The sequence below is a fragment of the Rhyacophila brunnea genome, unplaced genomic scaffold (genome assembly GCF_057557595.1).
Source record: "Rhyacophila brunnea isolate RB1 unplaced genomic scaffold, BYU_Rbru_1.0 scaffold_10, whole genome shotgun sequence".
In the NCBI taxonomy this organism is placed as follows: Eukaryota; Metazoa; Arthropoda; class Insecta; order Trichoptera; family Rhyacophilidae; genus Rhyacophila; species Rhyacophila brunnea.
This window is the reverse complement of record NW_028232752.1, coordinates 265,083-292,414: the sequence shown is the minus strand read 5'-3', so window position 1 is coordinate 292,414 and position 27,332 is coordinate 265,083. Positions and strand designations below refer to the sequence as shown.

Sequence of the window (27,332 nt, the reverse complement as noted above, 5' to 3'; positions counted from 1 at the left end):
CCTTGAAAAAGAATGTTAAATAGGATTAGTGATAAGCTAATTATTTATGGTATTTATCTCGCCATCTTGAAAAATGATTCCTTAAATTCCATTTTCAAATTAACTGGAAACGAGTCACACTGTTTGTATTATAATGATAAATGATAGAAAGACACTTTTTCTAAATTGTTTTTCGGACGCTTTTTTAGGCAGTCACATAATCATTTATCAATCGTTGCTTTTTTGTTTCCACGATGTCCGAAATTCATTTCAGTAAAAGAAATAAATTTACTCAATCGACGCTTGATAGAATGACAAATAATGAGACGTTGAAAAATATTCTGCTAATGGAGTCTTTAGATAACAATTTTATTCCACTCTCCGAGTCTGAATCACACCATTACGATTATCCCAATCCGTTTTGGTATAAGCTGATTAAATTGTAGGTCCATATTACGGGATTCGTTGAGATAAAGAAAATCCCCTCAATGGATTTTTGGTGTAATTGTTAGTACCTAATTAATTAATCAATTTTTAAAATTCTTATTACAGTCAAGTCATTTGCAACTTCTACTTAATAAAATAAATTTGTGTTTAGCAGGGTAGAAATAACGAAAAGTGTATTTCAAAACAAACAATATTATTGTTTCTTAATAACATAATATTAGAATAAAAAATATGTGGACTGAGCATTAACCTCGACCCATAGAACTATGGGTGATGAGTAAATTTATGAGTCGAATTAGTACTAGCATGGTTAGGTTTAAATATCGTGTGTGTGTGTTCATTGTAAGAAAGGAATTCCACGTTAATCTTCGGATCAGTTTTATTGTTGTTGCTAAAAATAACTTTTACTAAGATACATATACCAGCAGGGCCTATTCTAATTAGTTAACACGGTTACAGGTTTCCGTTATTACAACGTTTTTCTTAGCTCGTATTCTTATTTGTCCGGTACAAATCTTGCAATCGATTTTTAACTAACTTCCCGACTAGCTAGACATTTGAAACTTTTAAAATATATCAGAACACGATGCCAATGCATTTCTTTAATACTTTTAGCCATCTTTAAGTAGAATTGAATTCATTTTTAGTTAATTCTGTTTTGTATGAAAAGTTATTTTGACACCATTATTGGTTGGTAGGGGTCTGGGGTCCTAGCAACTAAATTATTAATATATACGTGCGTTACTATGGAAATCAATATGATATGTCTATACACATTTTTTTTGTATGGAAAGTTATTTCGGAAGAAATCCGTAAAAAGTAAAACTATTATTGGTTGCTAAGTGAGTCGTAGCAACTAAATTATTAATATTAATATATACTTGCGTTACTATGGAAATCAATATGACATTTCAGTATTATTTCTATCAAGTACAACTTTTTTTGATCGTTTAAGCTAGTTAAGTCAAGTTTATATGATTCAACATATTTGATGGCACCATAAAGGTTGATTTGTTTTTTATTAACTATATAATGTTTGTGGACGTATTAAATAGGCTAAATTTATAATTGTATAAATTATCATATTTCATTAATATTTACACATGCTGTCTTTTTATTGTTATTTGTAATTAAGATAGTTTTATACATTTGTATTTATTATATATTATGGCGCATTGGCCAATAGCTGTAATGCCGTAATACTCTTTTTATAAATAAATAAATAAACAGAAAATTTAAAAACGTTGTGTATAAAAAGTTATTTTTATTTTGTAATTTTTTTATGTTAGCTGTGTTACTCAATGACATTTGACAGATCGCGGCTAGCTAATTTTTAGAATTGATTTTGGAGTTAATTAAGTGATAATATGTTGGAATAGCTCTGCTGAGGTTTTACATCCTATAATCAGTTAACCTCGTGTGCAGTCGATAACATGGCACAACAATGTAGTAAATACGCCGTCTACATAAATGTAGCGACAAGAAAAATCGCTAAAATACGCCTTTACTCGAGCATGTGCATAACCTAGTCTCTATCACCTCAATTTGATATTTCTAAATTTTTTTTTAAATTTTACTAGTAGGAATTACCAAACCTAAAAAATAAGCTATTTCCGGGTTTGCCAAGTATTCCATTCCAAAGTTTGGAAACTTATTATATACCACTAATAATATTAACAATAACAATAATAATAACGTCGTGGGTCCCAGGTTTGAATCCTGGGTCTGGCAAGTACACATATTGTTTTTCAATTTGTGTGTGAGTCAGGGTATGGTCCTAAAAGGCTGAGCAAGTGGCTGACATCCATTTCTCGTAAAAAACAAAATCTGTTAATACAAACCTCTACTCTGTGGAGGCCCATACTATGATCCTATTAAGATCGGACATGGACAAAAAAAAATCATGTGTCATTACTCATTATCATCTACAATAATAGTTATTTTAGTTGCATAATGTGATTCTAGAAAAGAGATAGGTACATTGATAATTTTATTAGGGTACGTTGGTGGGTAGATGTAAAATATAGTTATCTCAAGGTCTGAACAAAAACGATGCATGAGTGCGAGCGAGAAAGTATTCGGCACCCTTATAATCTCTGCGACACGCGCTAGAGTAAGATAAAAGGTCTACATATGTTTGAGTTAGTTTCCAAAAGTATCGCCGACAAATCGTGGTGAATCGCTTCACGTAGCGTCGTAGCTCGTGTTGCTAAATTGCTATTTTTTGTGTTAAACATAAAGTCTGTGTAAATATTTTTAGTTAATTAAGTAGGAAAGATGGTTCTGTGTGTTGTATATGTGTATGTTGATAACGATGAGATGATGATAACATTTACTAAACTCATCCAGCATAATATTGTAGTACACCTAATAATCAATGCTCTGAATGTTATCTTATCGTGTGACGTGGTTCTGTATTGTTTTTGCAGCAGACTGCAGATAAGTTCAGTGAGCTCGGATCTCGAGAGTTTGGCAGAAACAGACTGCATTATTCTTGTAGACGAGTTGAAAATACTCGCTATTCGTAGCACATACCTACCTACTAAATACTTACCGCACATTCGCATACCGTACTGAATCATGTAAATACTTCAGCCAGGGGTTTTCAACCTCATTTTCACCAGGAGCACATTTATAGCTAACAAGTAACAATGTAATGGTGGGTATATTTTTTTTTTTCAATAAACCTTACATACCTTAGTATTATATTTGACATACGCTGCATCAGTACAAGGGTGTTTGACAAAATGTCAGTTTTGGCTTATGAATTACAAAATATGGAGAATAAGTTGAAGTTTCTGGGTAAGGCTGCATTATTTTAGTAGAAAATTATTTTACCATAATATTTCAGATAAATTTGTGTGACATCAACATGAATGTTCTTCTTTCTTCTTCTTTAGACCATGTCCAATCCTAATATGATCATAAGGGCCTCCACAGAGTGGAGGTTTGTATTAACAGATTTTTTTACGAGAAATGGATGCCAACCTCTTGCTTAACCTATTAGGTCCATACTCTTACTCATAGACCCATGATTAGAACCTGGAACCCACGACACTATAGGCCGTAAAGGATTATAATAATAATTGTTTTAGTGCAATACTACACTTTATTACATAAATTGATTTAATTTAAATTTGGGAGAGAATTTTAGATAGTTCTTTATAATTTTAGATAAAATGTTCATTTTTTATGATATTTACATAATAATATAATATAAATACTTTATAAAAATATCTAATCACTCTCTTATTGGTATCCAAAAACGTTGGCAGCCATTTTTTCCTTACAGGTTTTTGTAAAATAGTGTACCCGTGTACTGAGGCAGCGAATTAATATAAATATTAGTTCTCTTTTTTAACCATTCCTAGTTAATAACTCTGTACATATTAATGAAGTTTCGTATGATATGTAAAAACATTATTGACTATAATGAAACAGATAATTAGAAAAAGGTATGTATTTATGTACTTTGTTCAGTGGCGAAGGGTGGAGGTAGGCTTTTAAGATCCGCCATAAATGGTGCACAATAAACTTTGTCAGAGATACGTATTTATTTTTATTGCAATAAGACAACAATTTACAGATGGTGTTGGTTAGTTTTTAAAATTCAATTAAACCCTGCGAAACCAAGCCATAATAAAAGTAAAAAATACTCTAATTTTATAAATATAAAATATATAAAATGATGCAATTAAATCATATATAACTTTGAATATTTTATTAATATAATAATATAGTTTGATTTAGGCAGGGCTTAATAAATGAAAAAAAATGAACCAACAATAGGTGTAATATGAATACGTATTCTTAATCCAACGAAAACAAATAAGTATGAATAAAAAAGTATGCACAATTTTATCTTATCGCCCAAAATATATCAAAACTATTATGGCTTGGTTTAGGCAGGGCTTAATTAGTTTTAAAAACAAACCAATACCATATTCTGTAAACTGTAGTCTTAGTTCAATAAAAAACAATACGTATGACTAACAAAGTTTAATGTGCACTTTTTATGGTGGATCTTAACAGCCTACCTCCACCCTTCGCTACTGAGTCTTTGTTAATAAAAATATATATGGATATGTAGTTGTTCGTCATTCCAATTATATTTTAATTTGGTATTTTGTTCAACTACTGTGTAGTTTTTTTTAATAAATAATTGATCAATAAACACTGTTTTTATTGTCTCATATCCATTTTAATATGACATGCTAGTATGGGTTTATTACGTTGGTAGTTTTCTGTATATTGCGGATAAGCACAGTGTGCGAGGAATGATTATTCAATTTGGAGACTATTTTTGAACTGCTTGATTGAAAGATTTGATAACGGCTACTCATTATACCTATCATATGATAAATTCGATTGACGAGTAAGTACTTCATTATCAACTGAGATCGTTAATTATATTTTATGTCGATAGATGTATAAATGTCGTATTCAAAAAATATATAAGAACAAATAATGACATTTAATTAATCGGATCTTTGGCTTCGGATTCATTCAATCAATTTTTCATAAATAAGAATGTATGTGGATATTCCTGATTTATTATTATTAAGCAGTCATTTAGATTCGTATCAGTGAGTCGCGATCTGTATTTCGATTTTAATATGCACATTATAAAATAATACATAAATATGTCCGTGGGCGCCCGCGGGCACGGGTTGGGAATTCCTGCTTTAGATGTAGCTGAAGAGTACATTTACAACGAACATAATTATTATTATGTACTATTGTACTTACATATTATTATATTATTTAATCAGTGATAGTCTTGAATTGGTGTTCGTTCCACATTTGGCCACGTTTTATGATATATAATAATTGGTATTTGACAGTAGATAGTATCGTTTAATTTTAGAAACCAATTGATAAAATAATATATTGGTATGTATATATTTTAACCATTTTAGATCCTAAGAAGATCATATTATGGGTCTCCATAAATTGAAGGTTGAAATGTATGTTAGCCACTTGCTCAACTTTCTAGGTCCATACTCTGGTCTCCAAAACACATTTGAATTTGCCAGACCCGGGATTCGAACCCCGGCCACCGTGGGCTTATTGATATTTCAATATTTCAGTATTAGTAAATCGATATGAACAAAATTACCCAAATTGTATGGATTAAATCCATAGTAATCAATTCTTATTCAAATAATTATTCTATAATGTAATTTGTAGTGCTTTCTTGACATTATTTAATAACGACCAGTACCAGGTTCGTTTGTTTAGACAACTGTCAATCCAGATAAAAAATACAATTTTACAACTACTTTTTCACAAACCAATTGATGAAAATAATGTATTATTAGAACAAGGACGAATTTACTTTGAGCTAAAGGGGTTATAGTCCAGGGAAACTGAATTGGTGGGTGCACCAGATCTCGAAAAAAAAACTTGAATTGGACTAAGCTTTTTTAAACGTTTATGGAAAACTTGAAAAATTAGATAGTTACTTTCGTTTAAATATAATATAATTGAAATCAATTGCATTTCAAAAAATTGGCACTGTTAAAATATATTATACAATGCATAAATAGGTATATATATAGGTATATCACGTTGTATTTAACTAAATTGTTCTTTGTAGGACTTGAGCACAACGTTTTAAAATTTTATGTTGAATTATTATGCTCAATATGCTCAAACTTGTACTTGATATGAAGTAAATAAAAACAAACAAACAAACAAATATAGAATACTGAAATGTCACTTTGATTTCCACAGTAACGCACGTGTATATTAATAATTTAATTGCTAGGACCACCTCCTTAGCAACCAATAATAGTCTTTTACTTTTACGGATTTTTCTGAAATAACTTTCCATACAAAACAGAATTAACTGAAAATGAATTCAATTCTGCATAAAGATGGCTAAAAGTATTAAAAAAATGCATTGGCATCGTGTTCTGATATATTTTAAAAGTTTCAAATGTCTAGCTAGTCGGAAAGTTAGTTAAAATCGATTACAAGGTTTGTAATGGACAAACAACCACCGGACAAACAAGAATACGAGCTAATAAAAATATCGTAAAATATGGTAAGTAAAATAGATTATTGTAATATTTTTAATCTTTAAAATTGGTTGTAGTTAATTATAGTGTTTTTTGCATTTTTATTTTGATATTTGCTATCAGTGCCGCATTCACATTTGACAGATTATTGATATGTGTAGTACACAACCCGAGATAAATAATATATTCGCTAGTTAAGATAGCTTCACACACTTGAACGAAAATTAATTAAAATTAATCGATCGCTAAGATTAGATTATTTAACAAAATGATGTTCCAAGTGCCATTGTTTGGTTACTGCTTCTGTATGTAAAGCAGACTATCCTGGTATACAAGATACTGTATTGTGAATGATTATACCACAGCCAGATCCACAAGTAAAGTTTCACTCAATCGTAAAGTAGATGCTTCAACTAAAAGCTTTCGTTTTGAGAATTAATTTAACTGTCTTATTAAATTGTCCGTAAGCTCGCTATAGCTATGCTATTTCAAACACGTTGAACAGTAGATGAGACTAGGGAATCCAATACCGAGCCAAATTTTTGATCCCGGGACTACTATTTGACGATCCCGGGATTGGCGTTTTTTTCGATAGTTAATATATATTTTTTATTACAACGTTTTTCTTAGCTCGTATGCTATTTGTCCGGTACAAATCTTGCAATCGATTTTTAACTAACTTACCGACTAGCTAGACATTTGAAACTTTTAGAATATATCAGAACACGATGCCAATGCATTTTTTTAAAATACTTTTAGCCATCTTTAGGTAGAATTGAATTCACTTTCAGTTAATTCTGTTTTGTATGAAAAGTTATTTCGACACCATTATTGGTTGCTAAGGGTCTGGGGACCTAGCAACTAAATTATTAATAAATACGTGCGTTACTATGGAAATCAATATGACATGTCAAAATGACATTTCAGAATTATTTCTATCAAGTACAAAATTTTTTGATCGTTTAAACGATAGCTTAAGCTAGTCAAGTCAAGTTTATATGATTCAACAGAAAATTTACAAACGTTGTATATTTAAAGTTCTTTTTATCGTGTAATTATTTATTTATATAAATAGCATTGATAAAATCGGTCAAAAATATCTATTATAATTTATACTATTTAAGACATTTAATGTTAATATTGCGTACGTTAAATATTGGAAATACTCGTACATGGGTTTAATGGAGTCAATAATATTGTAATATACGAGATAATAATGTGAAAGTAAAACAGTTTTTTTAATTTATTTAAGAAAAGGTAACTAACATTCATAAAATTCGGCGTAGAAACAAGTGCCTGCCTGCACGTCTATGGCACTGGCGGTTAGACGCCAGTCGCGTGCCAGAACGTCAGTGGCGTCTAGCCGGTTAAATGAACGAATTTATTATTTTTCTAATGTTCTTACGATTGCGTATGACAACAAAAGATGGTTATTTATTATCCGTGAGCATCCGGCGATTCCCCCTGTGACATGTGCAGGTACATACACTTCACTAACAAAATTTTGTACACATATTAATTGTTAATTGAGTTAGCATTTACTTGGTAGAATTCCATTTTACAAGAAATGAAAATATAATTAATATTAAATTCTACAGGTTTTTTTTAAAGGTTTGTCGATAGCTATTTCGGTTGTAACACCATTATCAAGACTATTCAGATAGGCCGTTTGCCTTTGCTTAAATACTATACGTGTATAGATAGAGACAGAATACATTTTCTTATTCGTTCCAGCAATATTATGAATTTTTACATTATTATTAATTGTAATATTATTAATACTTTGAAAACCCTAAGTGGGTTTTTTAAAATGAATATCGAAATTTTCAAAATTTATCAAAATTACAGTGTTCGATGGTTATTTATTGACATTATTAATCAATTAAAATATTATTAGTATAATTGTCTACCGAAGGTTTCGGGATTATTTTTAATAATCCCGGGATTCATAGGTATCGAAAATTGTCCGGGATCCCGGGATTGGATTCCATAGATGAGACTAATTTGATGAAATATTTCCACAATTCATTTTTAAGAAAATATTATTTGCGCCTACTTACAAATTAATTATGTTTTTGAGCTATTTGATACATGAGATCAATGACATTAATATGGACGAAGCATCTAGAAAATAAAATGACACTCACTTTGTGTCGGGTCTGCCGGATGGCAAAATTCATATTTTAATATCGGTATCCTACGCTCAAATGAACATTCTGCTTGCAAGCTGTCTGGCGACACCGCTGGGTCTGCCCATACAAAATTTCTGACTGTCAGGTTTCGACTCCACCGTTATTATTGTGTTACAAAATGCCAATGTGCCTAGTTAAAAATTGTAAAAAAATCTACTACACACTCCAAGAAAGATGGGATATCACTTTGCATGTGTTAGTATTATTTATTATTTATAAAATGCCATTTTAAGATATTGATGAATGTTTATTCATTGCAATTGAATGACAGGAACCATTGGACAGTCAGTCGCCTGTGATTCGCTGGGCTCACTTGCGTCTAATCTCCGAGAAGTCGTAAGTAACCGAGAATCTGTTTCTAACGCAATGAGTCATGACACTAATACGCCATTACAATAAAGGTTATATTACTATAAATTCTCGAAGCTTGTATCGCATAATGGAAACGGATACGTCAATGGTCACGTGACATCTACCTATACATCTGTGAATGACTTTCATGCACAATTTCTCGTGCGCGCCGGGTATGAAGTGAGTCGTCCATTTAATATGTCATTGCATGAGATACTTATTGAATAATTTAGTGAAGTACACTTATGTTTTATAAGCCGTATTCATAATCACAATTTTCGATATAAATTTGATTATACTTCATATCTTGATCTGTAAAATGATGTTATGAAAAGACGGACACTTAAATTTTTTGGGTAGAAAGTTAATTATGTTTTATATATTTTTTGGTTCCTCACAATTTGTAACGTTTAACAATTAATAAGCACAGGTTATTGCCAACTACTTATTATGTCACAAGTCTTCAGGAGATGTGACATATTGTGTCTAGGTGGAATGTATTTTTTACCACGTTTTTATTAGCTCGTATTCTTGTTTGTCCGGTGGTGTTTATCCAGTACAAATCTTGCAATCGATTTTTAACTAACTTCCCGACTAGCTAGACATTTGAAACTTTTAGAATATGTTAGAACACGATGCCAATGCATTCTTTAGCTATATTTAAGAAGAATTGAATTCATTTTCAGTTAATTCTGTTTTGTATGAAAAGTTATTTCGGAAGAAATCCGTAATCCAATCCACTATTATTGGTTGCTAAGGAGGTGGTCCTAGCAACTAAATTATTAATATATACTTGCGTTACTATGGAAATCAAAATGACATTTCAGTATTCTATATTTGTTTGTTGCAAAATAGCAAAAAAAATGATTTGCTGACAATTGCCTTATTTGTCTTAAATTATTAATACATAGAATTGTCAAGTTTATATGATTCAACAGAAAATTTAAAAACGTGGTATGTAAAAAGTTCTTTTTATCTTGTATTTTTTTTTATAATTATTAATGGTAAGTGAGAAATCCCACCCCCCACAATAGTTTTTATTATTTATTATTCGTTTACTGTGGCAAATAGTATCGGCTCAGTGAGTATTATTACATAATAATTTGATCGACAATTTCTTTTCACTAACACAACGATCACAAAACAATTGATATCTTAGACATCTTGGAAATTTAATTATTACATAAGAAATTATTCATTAAGACGTTCACAACATGCCACTTAGAATAAAAACAATAGGTAAATTTCTTTTGGATACGCTTTAATACAAGTTGTAGAAAACCTCGTAAGGACTCAAGATAATGAGCCCATATTCAACGATATTCGACACTAACAACACGTAGGTATTATGGACGTAAGACATTTGAATTTTTCAATTGCTTAGTTTATCTTATGAGTTATGATGCATCAAGCTTGTTTGCACGCAGAGCTGTAGAAGTGATGTCTGAGTGAAAATATAATGTCCAGTCAAATAATATGCAAAGATCTTTGACCTATTTACGTTTTAGTAAGTTATTTCATATAATATACTTGACCAAGAAAAGCTAATACAGACACATTTGTAAGTATTGAATATTGTTAGGATATTCTATGCGAAATACAGTTTTTTAATGGTTTTGATCGAAAGCAAGGTTTAATTTTATTTATCATGTATTCAAAAATTTCTAGTCCAAATATTATTTGTACCCACATGCAATGATTGGTTTGTGATAGCTTAAATATGAAATATAATATACCTAGGTACTTTTGATTGCAAAGCTTTGTTGAAATATATAATCGATAATAGTGTTTTATATTGCTCTTGAAATATTTGCATTACAATATTGAGTTTTAAATTGAAGGTATTAAGTATGCATTCAATAGAAGGCTTTGCGTCGTCACATGCATGTTTTACATTATTATTTGACCATAGTATAATGTCTCATTTCCATACAACTTTTCAATGAAATACACTCATGGTATTCATTCTGCAATTTATTTACAACAAAAAGCTTTTTATTCCACTAATATACTGTCACCGCAAGAGGAATATTTACTTTTTTGTGCATGCTAAAAGTTAATTATAATTATCTCTGATGAGAGCAACACTGCGTGGAAATAAAAAAGTTATTCTTTTGATCGTTACATTAAACATTCACCGGTGTTGCCATTGCAGCTTGCGATCGATGTTAGTAGGGAATTTGTTGCCTACCGCATACGACACGTGTTTAATAAAATACAATATTAGTTTGGTGGCAATTTTGCATAACGTGCGGTAACACCACATGTCATAGCGTTCTGAAATGAACATGCTATGACTAGGGAATCCAATCTCGAGCCGAAATTCTGATCCCGGGATTTCGGGATTACAATTTGACAATACCGGGATCCCGGGACTGGTCCCGGGATTAGCATTTTTTTCCATTGTTAATATACAATTTTTATATTTACACATAACATTGATAAAATCGGTCAAAAATAAATCTAGTATAATTTATAATATTTAAGACATTTATTGTTAATATTGTATATCTACGTTCAATCTTGGAAATACATAAGTTTAATGGAGTAAATAATATTAAATATATATATATATATATAAATAATAATGTGAATTTAATACGAGATTGCTGTTTCTGATAGTAAAGACTTAACGAATGGATTAGCGAGATTTTAAATAGAAAGCAAATAAGCATGGCGTACTTATGGCCTTTCCGCTTCATAAATCTAATTAGTCAGCCAAATATGAAATTGCCGTAAAACGCATGAGGTCACGGTGGAATTACTTTGTTAAAAGTGCGAAGCATTGCTTTTTTCCAATCTTTCTCATTTTTAATAATTTATGTGAAAAAATAAAATGAATCGACAACTTACACATGGGTATAAATCAAACTTCACTCAAACTCAGTTTATTTCTAATGTAGTTATTTTTTATTAAAAGTATTTTTTCTGTTATATTTTCGCTTTTATTTTATGTTCCATAAAAATTGATAAAAAAATCAATCCCGAAATCCCGGGATTATGTTTATCAATCCCGGGATTCATAGGTATCGAAAATAGCTCGGGATCCCGGGATCCCGGGATTGGAATCTCTAGCTATGACTATCTGTTACAAGCCGTGCTGGGGCTCTCTTTATTTTGTATGTAGTAGGTACTGGTAATGTAATAATAATATTATGACTAGCTACCCGGAACTATTATACTTCCCATGGAAGCAAATGTGGTGTGGTGTGAAATGTGCTATTTGGTAGTGAAAAATTGAATTGGTATATTATACTCAAATTACATGGGCAGATTGCGTCTGGCCCAATCGTCTGCCACGAATGCCAAAATCTATTATCTAAGGTTTTCCGGAATCGTGAACGATCGTGAGCAAATTGGAACAAATCCTATTTTCGTCTGCCATGATTCAAGAAGATTCAAGCGAAGGTTGCTGAGAACGTACGAAAATATCCGAAGCTACCGCCCGCTTGCGAGACACGCCGCCGCGGCGCCGCAGATGGCCGGATATTCTGAATTCATCACTTCGATTGTAAACATCTCCTTCAATAACTAACTATCCTCAAGATCACGCGACCCGTTTTAGTCAATAAAATTACTTTTTGACATGATGTATTATATAGACCCCTTTTCCGGGGACGCATTCAATTATACTGAAGATGATAATTTAATGATTATTTAGAAATGACATGGTAGTATAAAATAAATTATGTAAATGCGAAAAAAATCTTGTTATAATATGACTAATGTATTAGGTACCTTTACCTACTGATGATGCTAACGGATCTTTCTTTGTAATTCTTGGTGAGAAGCCATTTGTTATATATTATATGTTTAAGGTTATTTATAACTTTTATTTTATCCAATTATTACTTTAACTTTTACAATTGCACAATAAGTACCTACATAGCCAAATTGAATTGTATGCTGATTAAAATGTTAAAAATATGGATTCACTGTGTTAATTAATAGGTTACTGCAAAATATAAATGCGTCCCCCTAATAAATCTCTCCGAAGAGAAGATAAAATTTCAGTATTTCCGCTCCGAGCTTACCTATAATAAAATTGTCTAAATTCGCTCGACGCCAGGGCCGGACAATAATCGGCAGCCCGCGGAAGTTCGAATTGATCCATAAAACGTGCCTGCTACCTGCAGCATTTTATGGGGCGATCGCGGAAAATTGTTGCCCGTGCTCGGCGTAATCACCCGCCGAAGCGATGTTTTTTCCGGCGCATCTGTACGCGCTTAAAAATTTGTAAACGAACCTATTTTACGACGTCATCATTGATGATAGCTCGTGTTACTTTGTTTTTTTTATTCGAACCAATGGTGTACACACGATTCAGTTTCTAACGGAAAAAATATGTATTTAAATTATTATTTGTTTACAATCATATGTATGGGGATAAACAACTCAATCCGTATCCAGCATATTGAACGGCGATATTAAATACATTATCGCAATTACAAATTCTTTAAAAACCATTTCCCGTAGTATCCAATTTTGGCAAACTCAGTAAATAGCTGACTGCAATTATTATTTCCGCGATGACCATTTTACCATATAGTCAGCTATCAGAAACGAACTATTTCACACATGATCTCATCACAAAAACACATTAAGGATCATTATTTGAGCGTGGAAAGAAATTTGAGATATGTCATATGTAATTTTATAAATACATTTTGGAAATTCTGTAAAGCGCTGGTGGCCGCAGCAAAATCCTCCGCAAAAGCCGCATGAGGCCACCAGGGCCGCACATGAAAACCACTGCTGTAGAGTATCACATTGCCCTTAAAATTAGCCATAGATAGGGAGCCCCACCAAATATCGTGGCCTGGGGCGCCGATTCATGGTGTGGGGGCCATGTGAATACTATTTCTGTCAACATCGCCGACAGTGTTCGCTCCTGTTGGAGTTGCCTCGCTTGACCTCCACCCACTCTTTCTTGTTATCTTCCTTTATAATCTCTATTTCCGCTTAGTTTTTATTTCGAAAAATCACTGCGTTCTTATTTTACTACTTTTTTATCAATGTGGATTTGCCAGTTTGGGTATTTGGCAGTTGTGTGTTATTAAAGTTTTGACTCTATAGTTTGTTGAAGTCGTGTATGTGTGTATGATTGGGTAGGTAAGCAATAATATTATGTTATGAGTGTTATGACTTGAAGTCACATCAATATTCTTTGTATGGTTTTATTTATTTTTTAATGTACACCTGTTTACAGCACAACACTGATGTCGTGCCTATAAGTGTAACACATGGGTCGTATTATTTTATGGCATTGTGATAGTTTCATTTTGATTGCTTTTTTATTGCCTAGCTGCCATAAATTAGGGGATAACGGTTGAGTTACAAATAAAATAAAATTTAAATACATTGAAAACGGGCCGTATTCGCCGATAATGCCTTTCGTGTAAAGCTTCTAATGGGGTATTAAAAGGGCGAATGCAATAAATACTGCGACCTGATGTTTCGAAGAAATATTACGTAAGCCCGTCTTCTTTTTCCTTATCTGCTTTCAGAATTAGCATACTTTTTAATCACTTAGCTATTAACAACACTGCGTTGTTAGCCTTTTAGTAGAGATACATTTTGAGACACATTTTCATTGGCTCAATCCTCATTATTCGTCATGAAAATAAAATTGTTCTAGCTAATAGTGCCTATATACGTGCATGGATTTACTGGCAGGTAAGCGTTGCCAGATAATTATTTTATCAAATCGGGATTTTTACCATAAGGAATAAACAAAAACGGGATTTAGGAGCAAAAAGCGAGACAACCTAAAAAACGCATAGTTCAATAAATTTTTATTTCTATAATTTCAATCATAAATGACACAACAAAAACTAGGTACAAAACTTTTTCACTATCAAAATAACAAAATAATAGTATTTTTTCCAGACACTCACCTATTAATATTGTACTTGGTTGATGGTCTTACTTCCTGAAGAGTTTCTTTCTGCTGCTAAATGTATCAGTAAACTTGAGCACATGAGTATCTCATGTTGAATTGGTCAAGTAATTGTTTTAATCTAAACGTTTAATTTGTATTTGTTGAATAATCGTGAATTTATCTGTCTCACGCGGGACAATCTATTTTACAACGTTTTTATTAGCTCGTATTCTTGTTTGTCCAGTACAAATCTTGCAATCGATTTTTAACTAGCTTCCCGACTAGCTAGACATTTGAAACTTTTAAAATATATCAGAATACGATGCCAATGCATTCTTCTAATACTTTTAGCCATCTTTAAGCAGAATTGAATTCATTTTCAGTTAATTCTGTTTTGTATGGAAAGTTATTTCAGAAAAATCCGTAAAAAGTAAGACTATTATTGGCTGCTAAGGGGGTGGTCTTAGCAACTAAATTAATAATATATACGTGCGTTACTATGGAAATCAAAATGAATTGTCAAAATGACATTTCAGTATTCTATATTTGTTTGTTTGTTTTTATTTACTTCATATCAAGTACAAGTTTGAGCATAATAATTCAACAGAAAGTTTATAAACGTTGTATATAAAAAATTCTTTTTATCTTGTAATTATATTTGCTTAAAAAGCAAATCGGGACGTCCGGTAAATACATAACCTTAAGCCATATGCGTAAATAAAGTAACCATGTACATAGTTACTGCATTTATGCATCTTGTACTACAACTTTTATAGAACATATAAACGTAGATAAAAAAATATATTTGCTTTTTGAATAATTTTATTGCAGTATCCATATTTTATGAAAAAACATATTAAACTGAGTACATAATATAATAAAAACATAAAACACAATGCGCCATCAGATGAAACGAAATTTTATTGTGAAAATGTAATTTTCTTTACAAAGAAATATTTTTTTAATTTACGTCAACGCACAAAAAAGCCTTATTGCAACCATTTTTATAGTGGATGAAAAACAAATTGACTTTGGCCTTTTTTATTGGTTTAAAGCAAAAAATGCAATTTTGATATCGCTATTTATTTTTTATTTTTATTACAACGTTTTTCTTAGCTCGTATTCTTATTTGTCCGGTACAAATCTTGCAATCGATTTTTAGCTAACTTCCCGACTAGCTAGACATTTGAAACTTTTAGAATATATCAGAACACGAAGCCAATGCATTTTTTTAATACTTTTAGCCATCTTTAAGTAGAATTGAATTCATTTTTAGTTAATTCTGTTTTGTATGAAAAGTTATTTCGATACCATTATTGGTTGCTAGGGGGTCCTGGCAACTAAATTATTAAATAATATATACATGCGTTACTATGGAAATCTATATGACATTTTAGTATTATTTCTATCAAGTACAATTTTTTTTGATCGTTTAAGCTAGTCAAGTCAAGTTTATATGAATCAACAAAATTGAAAAACGTTGTATATAAAAAGTTCTTTTTATCTTGTAATTATTACCTACTTACACTTACTACGAATATTTCTCTTCTACAACGAATCACAATAATCGGGGTAAAGAATTAGCAGTAAAACAATTTTAGTTGTACAATATTGATTGATGCCTATAAATATTGAAATTTTATTGTGACATAAATCAGCCACGATGACCGCACGGCTTAATCGTCGACCAATGACAAATCTTCATAAATCCTTTGTTATGACCGTAAGGTCTGAGTTATATAAACGGGTGGGTTCACAATAATTATGAAACAAGTCCAATTTTCATAAAATTCGATTTTTTTATTTCAGTGGCTAGATAAAACAGATTTCTATATTGTGTGTTAATATCACAATCGTAGCTCTACAATTTTCTTCATAAATGACAATACCACTGTTGATATGACATCAAATTGAATGTGAATCATGTCCATTTTGACAGTTCCTTCAGCAGTATAAAGAGGTATTTGCTAACACTAATTTTCTAATATTAATAAAACCTTAATATACTTTATGTTTCGACTATTTATTTTAACATTCACGATGGCCGCGTGGCTTAAGCTTAATTTTATTTTTACGAGAAATGGATGTCAGCCACTTGCTCAACCTATTAGGTCCATAATTTGACTCATACACAAATTGAAAAACAATATGTGTACTTGCCAGATCCAGGATTCGAGCCTGGGACCCTCGACACTATAGACCGGCGCTTAAGCCACGCGGCCATCGTGGATAGGGAATCCAATCCCGGGATCCCGAATCCCGGGATCCCGGGATACCGAGCTATTTTCGATACCTATGAATCCCGGGATTGATAAACATAATCCCGGGATTTCGGGATTGATTTTTTTATAAATTTTTATGAAAAATATAACAGAAAAAATACTTTTAATACAAAATAACTACATTAGAAATAAACTGAGTTTGAATGAAGTTTGATGTGTAGGTTGCCGATTCATTTTATTTTTTCACATAGATTATTAAAAATGAGAAAGATTGGTAAAAAAACAATGCTTCGCACTTTTAACAAAGTAATTCCACCATGATACGAGTATCATACGTTTTACGGCAGTTTCATATTTGGCTGACTAATTACATTTATGAATCGGAAAGGCCATAAGTACGCCATGATTATTTGCTTTACTATTTTAAATCTCGCTGATCTATTTATTATGTCTTTACTATCAGAAATAGCAATCTCATATTAAATTCAAATTATTATTTATATTACAATATTATTTACTCCATTAAACTTGTGTATTTCCAAGATTTAACGTATACAATATTAACAATAAATGTCTTCAATAGTATAAATTATACTAGATTTATTTTTGACCGATTTTATCAATGTTATTTGTAAATATAAAAATTTTATATTAACAATGGAAAAAAATCCCAATCCCGGGATCAGTCCCGGGATCCCGGGATTGTCAAATTGTAATCCCGAAATCCCGGGATCTGAATTTTGGCTCGGGATTGGATTCCCTAATCGTGGATGATACTCGTAAAATAAATAGTCGAAACATAAAATATATTCAGGCTTTATTAATATTAAAAAAATAATGTTAGCAAATACTTCTTTATACTGCTGAAGGAACTGTTAAAATAGACATGGTACACATTCAATTTGAAAAATTGGACTTGTTTCATAATTATTGTGAACCCACCCGTTTTATATAACTTAGACCATACGGTCATAACAAAGGATTTATGAAGATTTGTCATTTACAATTTACATGGTAAGATTTAATAACAAGTTATGAGAAATGATAACGTGCTTTCTTTTGTGATTCGTCTACATGAGACGATAGCATACACGAAAAGTCATGATGTCAGTTATGTGGAGGTGGTTGGTATCAATATTAAATTTATTACATTTTCTCCATGGTCTGTCGTATGCTAGCTACACAATTGGTCAGTTGTCGATTGTGAGTTTTGGAACCATTTTACCATATCGCATTCGAAGTATGTAATAACTAACACTACGATCGAAATTCACAGTTTCGCCCCACTGCCTGAATATAGTGAGCCTTGAACTGCATTTATATATCATAATAACAGTGCTAATTGTTGCAGTGTTCGGCGCGTACTTGCTATCGGCATAATACGGCATAGTAGGTAGCAGTAGCAAGGGGTGGAGGTAGTCTGTTAAGATCCGCTATAAATAGTGCACATTAAACTTTTTTAGTCATACGTATTTGTTTTTATTGAACTAAGACTACAATTTACAGCTGGTGTTGGTTAGTTTTTAAAAATCAATTAAACCCTGCCTAAACCAAACCATAACAGTTTTGGTATTCTTTGGGCAATACAACAAAATTGTAAACACTGCTTCATTCATACTTATTTGTTTTCGTTGGATTAAGCAAATTGTTGGTACATTTTTTTAAATTCATTAGGTCCTGGCTAAACCAAACTATAGTAGATAAAAAAATATTATTCTATCTATAAAATGTCTAAAGTTATGTATACTTTAATTGCATAATTTTAAATGTTATCTATTATGGCATGGTTTTCGCAGGGTTTAGTTGAATTTTAAAAACTAACAAACACCATCTGTAAATAAAATTGTAGTCGTATTTCAATGAAAAGAAATACGTATGCCTGACAAAGTTTGGCGTGCACTATTTATGGCGAATCTTAACAGCCTACCTCCACCCTTCGCCACTGGTAGGTAGTTATATACATATTTGGGTTGGTAGAATGTGTAATATGGGTAACAATAGCAAATGATAGAAATAAATTAATATTCATAATAGATACGTGTGTAAAATGATTATTAATGCATTATTAAAAATAATCGAAATAGTAGTACAGTTTTTGTTTTCCTTTGATTGAAGATAGGACGAAAAACACCTGGGATTAAATTGTACCTATATCTGTTTAACTGATACTGCACTGAAACCTTTTATGTACCTACTCATGTTTCAAATTTGACACTGATATATTTTCTAACATATAACTATGTTTTTTTTTATTTCAGATACGTCAAAGACGCCTACATGTTGCGAGAAAATAATGACAAGTATCAATAGAAATCGATATGTCTGCCTGTAGTAGTTGACCGAAGTGTTATACAATGGCGCGTACTTCCCCGCTGAGTAAAAGATCACTAATAATAGAACGGGTCGGAGACACTTCCGACTGAAAGACGATCGTTAGAGTTCGAGTAGGAGTGAAGAGGCGAGGACAGAGCGTCGGATGAAGAGCTTTCGATGAGCAAATACCTGGGACGCCGTCGGATCTTCCAAAAGACGTGCGTCCAAACGTTTTCCAGCGGGAAATTCAACCCGCTCTTCTATAAATTCCAAACATCTTCTTCTATCTGACGCGTTGTGAATATTTGTGACTTTAATATGTATCTTACCTACGGACGGACGTTTTTTATAATATAATAATTATTATCGTATTCATAATAAAGTGAAAACAATCCCAGAACTTAACGCTAATTAAAGTACTGTATGAACTCGTTTGTGAATGCGTATCCGCGAAGTAATAAAGTGATTTTAGTGTAGATTGAAATAACATTATTTATCCACTGTGCACAAACAGTCGAGCGAAAATAAATTGGTTGCCAGTTCAGTTTTGACACATTTTAAGGTAACAAATGATACGTAATTATTAATATTATTATTGAACAATCATTGTATTGCAATACATCAATAATATATTTTAACTTACTATATTGTATAAATTGTTAAAAAGACATCATGGCGTATATTGTCATATTTTAGAATCAAAAGAAAAAAAATATTCAACGTTGCAATTTACATTTTTATTATTAATTAATAATAATTATTAATCGGTGGTAAATATTGTCGGTATAATATAATAATTGTGATTTAGTGATATTAAAAAATATTTTATTAAAAATATAAAATACCTACGCAGTGCCCCGTTAGAGATTTTTTTTTGTTTTAAGGGAATCCTTTTAAATGATCATCGTGTGAGTTAAGATTCTGATGCTACGCGGTTCAAACGAAGGCCGCGAGAGGATTGCCAGTCGGATGAATGATGAGACAAATCACAGAAGTGGCTGACAAGGCGGTTTCCACTGATGACCTGGTGCCTTGCGATACCTTCCATAAGAGTATTTTGGACGTGGGCCGGTTGGAGACGGTACTCGCCGCGCTCGTGGAGAGCAAAGCCGTCGCGATAAGGAGTGAGAGCGAGCGGGTCAACTCAAACCATTCGAGCCCCATCAGATTTCTGGCGAACAAGATCCACAGGAGGTTCCGAAGCAATTCCACGGTCTCCTCAGACAAAGTGATCCGTCATAAATTAAGTATTGACAATGTACAGAGCGTGGAAGACGGTCTGCTTCCGAAGGTTGAGGGTGGGACAGCTGCGACTAGCCGGCAGAGATCGGTAGAGACAGGAGAGGGAGAGGACGGTCCACAAGGTGAGTGATTCAAAAACTACTTTTGCTTACCATTCCCCGCCATGCTAGATATATATTATATGTACTTGTAATACAGGTGTCCTTTACCTTTTTTAAAGGATGATTCACACACGTCTAAGCCGTATATGTATAGTATTCACACCGTATCACTGATAGTGCCGATGGATCTGAATCATGTCGGTATTTCGACAGAATAATATTTTTATTGTTTTTTGACAGTGTTAATTATTATTTTGACCTTCATAAATCGAAGAATAATTAAGCGCGTTTAAAATACAATCCAATTAACTAGGTACTTGAACCATCAGATTATCAGATATTTATTAAAATTTAAAATAAATGAGCGTTTTTATGCGGAGCGTTGGAGCCAGTGACGTCCCGTGGGGGTAGGCAGATTGAGCGTCGCTTGGGGGCGGCAGTTACTCGAAGGGCGGCAAATCAAGGAGAATCATTTGGAATGTATAGAAATAGCTACCTAAACTTAGTAATAACGAAAATATCTTTCCATTAAAAAATTCAGCTCACTGGTTTTATCGGGTTCGCGATATCTAGTTTACTTCCGTTGCCTTTCGACGTCCTTGGTGACCAGAAACGACACGTATAGATTTGCGAATAATTAGTCTGATATTTTGTTAGTAATGTATCCATACAACACTTTTCTTAGATATTGGATTCATAAAAGGATGATAAAAATACTCTATAAAAAATGAGGCGGCATTTTATCTAGGGACGTCACTGGTTGGAGCGGACCCTTTTTTGAGTTGCTCCGCTCCGGGACCTAATACTTGCTCCGGCTTCGCTCCAGGGTCTGCTCCGCTCCGGGTAAAAAGCTTTAATAAGTAGGTATTATATGTATACAAATATTAAAAAATAAGTAGTTTTAAAATAATCGTCATGTTCATTATTAATTCTATTAAACAAAATTCCGACAGCAAGTCGTGTCTCATTATTTGCCTCTTCCCTCAAAAAAGTGAGGTTATTTATGACTTGGCAGTGTTGCAATATTTCAAACAATTCCAATGTTGCAAAGTGTCAAAATATACTATTTTCATTGGATTTTAGGACAAAAATTTAATAATATAAAAACATCCGGAGCAGTACAAATTTTTGGTGCTCCGGGTAAAATCTCATTGCTCCAGTGCTCCGTGCTCCTCCTCCGAGCTCCGCTCCAACGCTCTGTTTTTATGTCATTTTGGTCAGTTTCTTCTCGATCTAGCGACGCGTTTCCACTAGCGGTTGTCTACACTTTTCAGGTCCATTCCTGAAAGAAATACTGATAGAGTTTTCGGTGCAAATACTTATTGCACGCATGGAATGATTCATTGATACGCATTTGTAAATAACGATTAAAATTCGTCACCAGTGATAATAAAAACCACGTATGTCTACTATTTCTATCAGTCATTCGGTTTAAGTTCCTGTGTCAGTTGTATTTTATTTCGCCTTCAAATGGAAACCTTTATGAAGAATATTCCATCTAGTGCCATAAGAAAGTCTATGTTCCTGATAGCAATGTATAATTGATCGTTCTGGGTTTTTGGATTCTTAAGACGATACATCAGTGACACGGCAAATTATTTTCAACTATAGGCGCGACGAAATTTTGGACTCGCTGGCATTCGGAGAGAGAACGTCGAGCTGGGAACACGTCAATTTGTTTCGTGATGGCGGCGACGGGGGTATTATTTCTTAAATCGTGTAAAGATGACTAAAAACGTTACCCATTTACTCGAAAAAGAAAACATGTCAATGAATATATTATTATTGTTACTAATATAACAATAAGCAGAACATTAAATGGACGCATGTTGGATTTATATGACAAATTATATTTCGTTCGGCATGCGTCATTTGCACCCGCGACCCGCAATCCGCGCATCGCCTAGCCACGATTTTTTTAGACCGTGACTCAACTGAGGTATATATAGCCTTAACATTACAAACATTACCATTTGACTCGAATTTTTCAATTAAATTACAAATAGTAAGCTCTGTAAGTCGATTATTTTGACCATAAATTTCACGTCATGCCAGAAACGAAGCTCGAATAGATTCATTATTATTGTAATAGATTTTAACAATTTGTATTATGCTGTACAAGTGTGAATCTTTCCATGATGATTTTCTAAGCAATGTTGAAAACAAACGTCAATTATATTATCAAAAATAATGCTATGGAGTTTTAAATATCTATAGTACTAATTTGTTAACCCTATATATTCATTTCATATAAAATCTACTAATGTGGTTAAAATTCTCCTGATGTTTTAATATTATTATGTTTGAACCTATATCTCGAGTTGGCGATCTATGACCACTGTTTTCAGTAGTGTCTATTTTGTCACGAGCCCTGGCCGAGTGGAGTGACCGGACTTGTACACACGTTTGTACACATATCTTAGAATAAGTAATTGGGAGGTAGGCTTTTAGTTCAGGTAACACAAGACTTGCTGTTTTATATTATATAAGCTGCGAAGTTGACTGTCGTTAACAAGCATATCATTACCGCCGAGCATACCGCCAACGCACTTTGTAATAATGAGGTACAACAGGCTCGCTTCTATTTTATACGAGCCGGTTCTTAAAGCTCGAATTTATTTACACGAACCGTTTGTTAACTTTTCTACTCTTGATTGTGAAAACTAAAAGCGAGTCACGAGCATAGAATGATTGATAATGAGGTAACTTTTAGCATTCTATTGGTAACAGTTGCATGATGATTCGTGGCCGAAGAAAATAATTGATAGCAAAATTGGCTCAATATTATAGATTCTTGGAATTTACTTAAATTCCATGGGAAACTTTTAGTAGTATTTCTGTATAGAAATTGTCATTTGTTAATTTACTACATCTATGAAAAAAATCGGTGTGTACTTATGTACGCGCGTTAGAAGTTATACTTCTTTGGCGTAACAAAACAAAAACAAAACTTGTGATAACCTAGATTCTTCGACTAGCTCTTAATTATCTTGTTCAATTTCACACTCAAGAAAAAGGACCGCTTATTGGAACGCCATTGGTTTATTTCTATACACTTTAACTCATATTACTAAATTATATAATGATGTATCGTTGTTTTTGTTTTTAAAGTAACAACTGCCACTATAACGTTTAATAGTTTGTGTAAGTAAGGAATTGCAAATGGCCGACGATAATAAATTCGCTGCCTAGGCAACGGAAGAATTCTAAACTATACTATACTGTATAATCGTCACGATTGAAGTATCATACTGTGGCGTAATGGTAGTGCATTCGGCTGATAACCGAACAATCGGTGGTTCGAATCCAATCGAGTGCGTTTATTTTTGTGTGAAAAAATAAATTATGTATTACATGTCACACGCCAAAAATACACTCTGATCTGATTTTCCAAACGCGCCTAAAGAAGTATGACTTAAAAAATACATTCTTCGCCCATAATTCTGTAACTGAAATATTATATATTTGCGCATGTAGGTATTGAAGGTAAATGTATCCATAATTATTGCAATGAATTTATAAAAAAAGAGTTTCACGATAGTATGGTAGGTACATGCAATAACATATCTATTAATTGAAAAACGTTCACATGAATTTTTCCGTTTACAAAAGCTTTATTGATTATATCTACTAACACCCTCTTTTTATGACGGCACCCATTTGGATGCTCTCCGAGCGATATCGGTAAGAAAACTGATTCGTCCCGCATTTCTGTTTGTTCTTACCCCAGATTCACAAAGTTCATTGACCCTCATTTCAGCTGAGGCATGGTCTAAAAAGATCGTGACTATGCGATGCGCGGATAATGCAAAGGGCGTATGCCGAACAAAACATAAATTATCATAAAAATTCAACATGCGTCCATTTAATGTTATATTTATTGTTACATTAGTAATAATAATAATATATTCATTGTCATGTTTTCTTTTTCGAGTACATGCGAAACGTTTTTAAGTCATGTTTACACGATATAAGAATATATTCCTCCAACGCCATCACAAAACAAATTGACGTGCTCACACCTCAACTACCGCTCTCCGATTGGCGATGAGTGCGAAATTTCCTATTGTTGAAAATTATTTGCCGTTTCACTTATGTATACTCTTAACTAAATACCTCTTACCGCAGCCGTGCTGTGTAATCAAATATATGTATGTAATATATACTATATATATACTATACTAAATATTATATCCTGTAATTTCTACTATGTCAATAAATCAGTTCACTAACAGAGTGTTTATCCTGGTAAAACCCCTCTCCACTAAAAACATTCCACTTCTCTCCCCCTGTGATTACTCCCCATATTCGTCCGTAGCCAAAAGGCGGTTTGTTACTACCTATATAGTTTCATATTATCAAAACAAAATTATCTTACCAAAATACAATATTTATATAAAAATTTATATAAAAATTTATATAAAAATAAGTAGGTATAAATTATTAGAAAACGTAATAAAAATGTGCGCAAAACAGTTTGGACAGATATAAAACAATCCGTAAAATGCCACTATAAAAGAAATAAATAGGTACAAGATAAAAAGAACTTTTTATATACAATGTTTTTTAAATTTTCTGTTGAATCATATAAACTTGACTTGACTAGTTTAAACGATCAAAAAAAATGTAAGTACTTGAAATAATACTGAAATGTCATTTTGACATATTGTCATATTGATTTCCATAATAACGCACGTATATATTAATAGTTTAGTTGCTAGGACCCCAGACCCTAGCAACCAATAATGGTGTCGAAATAACTTTTTCATACAAAACAGAATTGACTGAAAATGAATTCAATTCTACTTAAAGATAGCTAAAATTATTTAAAAAAATGTATTGGCATCGTGTTCTGATATATTCTAAAAGTTTCAAATGTCTAGCTAGTCGGGAAGTTAGTTAAAAATCGATTGCAAGATTTGTACCGGACAAAGAACCACCGGACAAATAAGAATACGAGCTAAGAAAAACGTTGTAAAAATAGTACAACTTAAAAGAATCAATATATGCGGCGAAGAATGTTTAGGACGTCATTTTTATATTATCATTTAGATTTTTAAATGACCACAATAATAAAAGAAGGTATCATTAATATCTTTTAATAATGCTTAATTTCCAGGAGAAACTAGACATGGCTTCTAATAAAGTATAATTAATTACAGTGTGGCGAAGTGGCACTGTAGAATAATAAAACGACTTAATGAAGTTCGCGTAATTTTGAAAGATTTAATTCTGCAATTTACTGAGATTCATTCATTAGTGCCACCTCGCGTAGTGTCAGAGAAAACGATAAAATATAAAGGAGAATTTCTCGCGTTCAAGAATTGACGACCATCAATCATAGTCAATGATTCGCATCAATTTTTTTGGCGAAAAAAGTCTACTTATGATTGATTTTTAAGTCATTCTAAGATGCGCTGGTTTCAAACTCGAAAGAAAAGATAGACATTCTATATTGGCGATGATGTAGACATCGTTTCACATCTCAAACCACCACAAGCAAGCAAATTTTATAAAAGATTCGCTGACAGGATTCAACTACTATAAGAACTAAAGTCAGCAGCCCGTTCATAATCCTTTTCTACACTCGGAACCGTGCAAGAGAAACGCCATAACCAATGTTATGGCTGAGTCATTGGTTTTCACAAGTCACCGTTACCACAGCTGGTAACACTTTAGTAAGTGAGATGGAATAAAGAACAGGCAGGGTAGGTTGGTTTGACTCCCAAATGAATAACTCAGAATATGGTGCGTGAATGAAATGAACCCTGGTTTTATTATCTCCTTCCAAATAAATATTGTTTTAATTATTACAGATAAGTTTACAGATTATAATTTAGCTGAGTGGAATCACGAGTATGCGTTCTGATTATTGCGAAGTTCGACCGGGCGGAGCGACAATAACCTTACGGTTAAATCTTTGATAACTGACTGACTGCTTTCTTCTACTGAGTGTTTTGTAGTGATTCGATACAATAGAAAATGCTGCGATCAGCTACTTGAATATTTTGAATATCATGCTTATGAATTTTATTGTGCAATGCATGATTCGTTTCGTAAAGTATAAATAATTGTTTTTAATTTGAACAATTATGCAGTTTTAATGATTGAGTAAGATTGATTTTCATACAAACAACTTTTGTGCATATCATGGTAAACTTACACAGCAATATTTATTAATTTGCGATATTATTGATTAATAGAATTATTGAATTAGTTTGCTAAATAAGCTTTCTGTTGAAATTTGATTGACTCGCATAAATCGCTTGTTTTGCAATTTTAACAATATTATGTTGCAAGATACATTGTAGTTATAAATTAATGGTTTCCTGCCAAGTCATGCTGGATGGTAGGGTATTGACCCTACAACACCATAAAGAAATGCTGGAAGAAGTTGTCCATGACTGTAAAACCTCCATGATTGCTGACTCGCAAATCTTGCATAATATAACAACTAGGGCAGTGATGGTGAACCTATCGCACGCGAGATGATTTTGCATGGCACGCGAATGTTTTATTTTGACGAGAGAAAAAATCGTTTAATGTGAATATATAATTGCATTGGTCGGACCTTAGACTTT

At 32.5% G+C, this 27,332-nt stretch overlaps 1 protein-coding gene across 1 annotated transcript in view; it reads left to right on the top strand.

Annotated features, from left to right (window-relative positions):
* LOC147078798 (uncharacterized) overlaps positions 1-19,405 on the top strand; it is a 69,393-nt gene extending 49,988 nt beyond the window's left edge. Inside the window, exon 2 of the mRNA XM_085955120.1 lies at positions 19,354-19,405. Coding sequence (XP_085811246.1) covers positions 19,354-19,405 — 52 coding nt within the window. The remainder of the gene's footprint in view (positions 1-19,353) is intronic.
* Positions 19,406-27,332: the final 7,927 nt, after the last annotated feature.